This window comes from Oryzias latipes, chromosome 12 (genome assembly GCF_002234675.1).
Source record: "Oryzias latipes chromosome 12, ASM223467v1".
Classification (NCBI taxonomy): Eukaryota; Metazoa; Chordata; class Actinopteri; order Beloniformes; family Adrianichthyidae; genus Oryzias; species Oryzias latipes.
The window spans coordinates 23,956,751-23,959,701 of NC_019870.2; the positions used below are offsets into that span (position 1 = coordinate 23,956,751).

The 2,951-nt window shown below is 43.0% G+C and overlaps 1 protein-coding gene across 1 annotated transcript; it reads left to right on the forward strand.

The window, feature by feature from the left end:
* The first annotated feature begins 985 nt into the window (after positions 1–985).
* LOC101155704 (alpha-1A adrenergic receptor-like) lies at positions 986–2,209 on the forward strand. Its single transcript, XM_023961178.1, has one exon. The coding sequence runs from the start codon at positions 1,260–1,262 to the stop codon at positions 2,181–2,183; it is 924 nt and encodes a 307-aa protein (XP_023816946.1). The 5' UTR covers positions 986–1,259; the 3' UTR covers positions 2,184–2,209.
* Positions 2,210–2,951: the final 742 nt, after the last annotated feature.

Here is a 2,951-nt window from a genome sequence, read left to right on the forward strand (position 1 = left end):
ACTGATATTGGATAGCTCCAATATTGTACGCCATAGTCCTGGTACATCGCGTGTCCCTCCTGGGAGAAGATCCTTCCTTCACAGGGACATGCATGAGGTTTTTTCTTCTTTTTTTTTTCCTGGAATCAGATTTTTTTAGGAGTTTTTCCTCACCGAAAAGGAGCGTATAAGGGCATGGATGCCTCTGAGCTTAGTCTGTTCCGTTCATTTTAGCAATCAGCTATTGTATTGAATACCGATTTTTTTTGTACAATTACTGGTGTGAAGCCTGTTAAGACAACTGTGTTGTGATATTGGGCTGTATAAGAAAAACTAAATTGAATAAAAATACGACTTGTGTTAGGTAAAATCCGCGAAGTAAGATTACAGGTGTTTTGATCCTGTTAGCTATGTTCCCACCGCCCTCAGCAACGCGTGCTCAAGTGACCACTTTCAGTGAAATGTCTTTTTAAACACCAAGAATGTGCGTTTCAGAGTCCTGTGTTTAAGAATCTTGTGTTCATTTTTCACTACACACATTTTCAGGATAGTTTTTTAGCTCTGTATAAGTACAGAACATGCATTGCAAGTTAAACCGGGTTGAACTTTGACCAATCAGGGACTCAGATTTGGTAGTACTGTTTGGATGGTGCCAACGGTTTGAAAATTGGTCATAAAGGAGAAATTAGTAATTGCGGTTTGTGCCTGGACGCAACAATATGACATCAAGTCTTTCATAAATTGGAATTGAGCTGTTAAAGAAAAAGCCTGGAGCAAGATTCAGAAAAAATTTGCACCTCTATGACATTTCGCACCAAGCCTCTTCCAACTGTAGGTGGTGGACATGCGCTAGTTTCGGGTTTCTGATTTGGGTCAAAAATAGAATAATCATAATTAAAAGACCACTGGGATCACTTCTTCAATGGATCAGAAGATGGTCAGAGTGGGACTTGTGTTTATGGATCTGTTTTAAAGTTCTCTTTTTCCTTTGCTCCGCAGGAATTACATCAAAGATCCACCCAATGCCTCCCAGTTAAATTCAGTTTTTCTTTTTTCCCTTCACATTTTTAATGAATATTTACATATGAAGTGTGACAGACATTGGCAGAGTATCTAGTCAATGTGTAAATGACGGCCAAGGAATCCTGGGAATGAGCACCCTGGAAAAGTATGCGTCTGCTGTTTTGGATGGAGCTGAGAGATGCTGCATCTTTTGAGGAATGTGACAGAGGTGTTTTTAATGCACAAAACCCTCCAGGATAAGAAGTCACTGGCTGCTCATGATGGTTCCTGCTGAGAACATGACCATCTTCTCACTTGAAGATGCCTGTTTCAACTGCAGCTCCTCCACCCATATGGACGTGGACGTGGCCAAAGCGGTGGTTTTGGGGGTTGTGATGGTGGTCTTTGTAGTTTTTGGGGTGTTCGGCAACATTCTGGTCATCCTGTCTGTACTGCTGCACCACCAATGGCGCTCAGTGACTCATTACTTCATAGCAAACCTGGCAGCGGCAGACCTCCTTCTCAGCTCCGCCGTCCTGCCTTTCTCCGCCACCTCTGAGGCCCTGGGCAGGTGGGTGTTCGGCCGCTCCCTCTGCAATGTATGGGCTGCCCTGGATGTACTCTGCTGCACCGCCTCCATCCTCAGCCTCTGTGTGATTTCCATCGACCGCTTTTTGGCCGTCAGCTACCCGCTGCGCTATCCTGCCATAGCTACCGGCCGGCGAGGCCTGACAGCGGTGGCCGCCCTCTGGGGACTCTCAGCGGCCATTTCTGTGGGCCCTCTGTTCGGGTGGAAGGAGCCTCACCCAGAAGACGAGACGGTGTGCCGGATCACAGAGGAGCCAGGCTATGCTCTGTTTTCTGCTTTGGGCTCCTTCTACATTCCCCTGGCCATCATCCTGGCCATGTACTGCCGTGTCTACACTGTGGCCAAAAGAGTAAGCAAAAGCCTGCAGGAGAGCCAAAGAGAAGGAGTGGAGATGGAGGGGGTGATGCTGAGGAAACACAGAGGGAAAGCTGCTCACTGTGGGAGACAGGAGGATGAAGAGGAGGCCACCATGCACAAACGGCCCTCTTTCCCATTACCCAAGCTGATGAAGTTCTCAGGAGAGGTGAAGGCAGCCAAGACTCTAGGAATCGTTGTGGGCTGCTTTGTTCTGTGCTGGCTTCCCTTCTTCCTGGTTTTACCCATCGGTAGGTAACACCTAAATTCTTCTGAACCAATCCTATCAAGGCTGGAAAGCTTAAAAAAAATCCAACTTTGAATCCTTGTTAGACTAGGTCATGTTTATGCATTTCTAGCAGATTTGGGGAAAATCCATCCATCCATCCATTTTTGAATCTGCTAAATCCCTTTTTGGGGTCACGGGGTTGCTGGAGCCTTTCTCAGCGACTATTGAGCAAAGGTGGGGAACACCCTGAACAGGTCGCCAATCAATTGGAATTGAAAAATAGTTTCCAATCGATGACAGAGTTTTATGGCTGCCGTGAAGATAAGTAAATAAATAAATTTATGAGAACAAAAAAGTCAATATTTTTATACATTTATGAGCAAAGCATTGCTTTGTTCTTGTAAAAGTACGACCATTTTTTAAGCATATCTTAACAACGTTACTTTTGAAAACTTACAACTTTTTTCGGTAACACTTTATATTAAGATTCCTTAACAAGCTTTGTTAACACATTAACAAGCATTATAAATTAATTTATAGGGTGTTAGTAAGACATTTACTAGTACAATAAGTCTAATAAGGTTTATTAAATTACTTAGTTAACACATTTACAAGCATTATTATTAGGATGTTTTCAAAATGCTAGTGATGCATTTACTGATATTATAGGTGCCTAACAAATGTGTCAGTGTTAATAAGCTTAATAGGATTTATTAACAACCTTTGTTAACAAATTAAGAAGTATTATTATTGTTTGGGGTTCTAGTAAGATATTTATTAGCATTATAGATGCCTGAC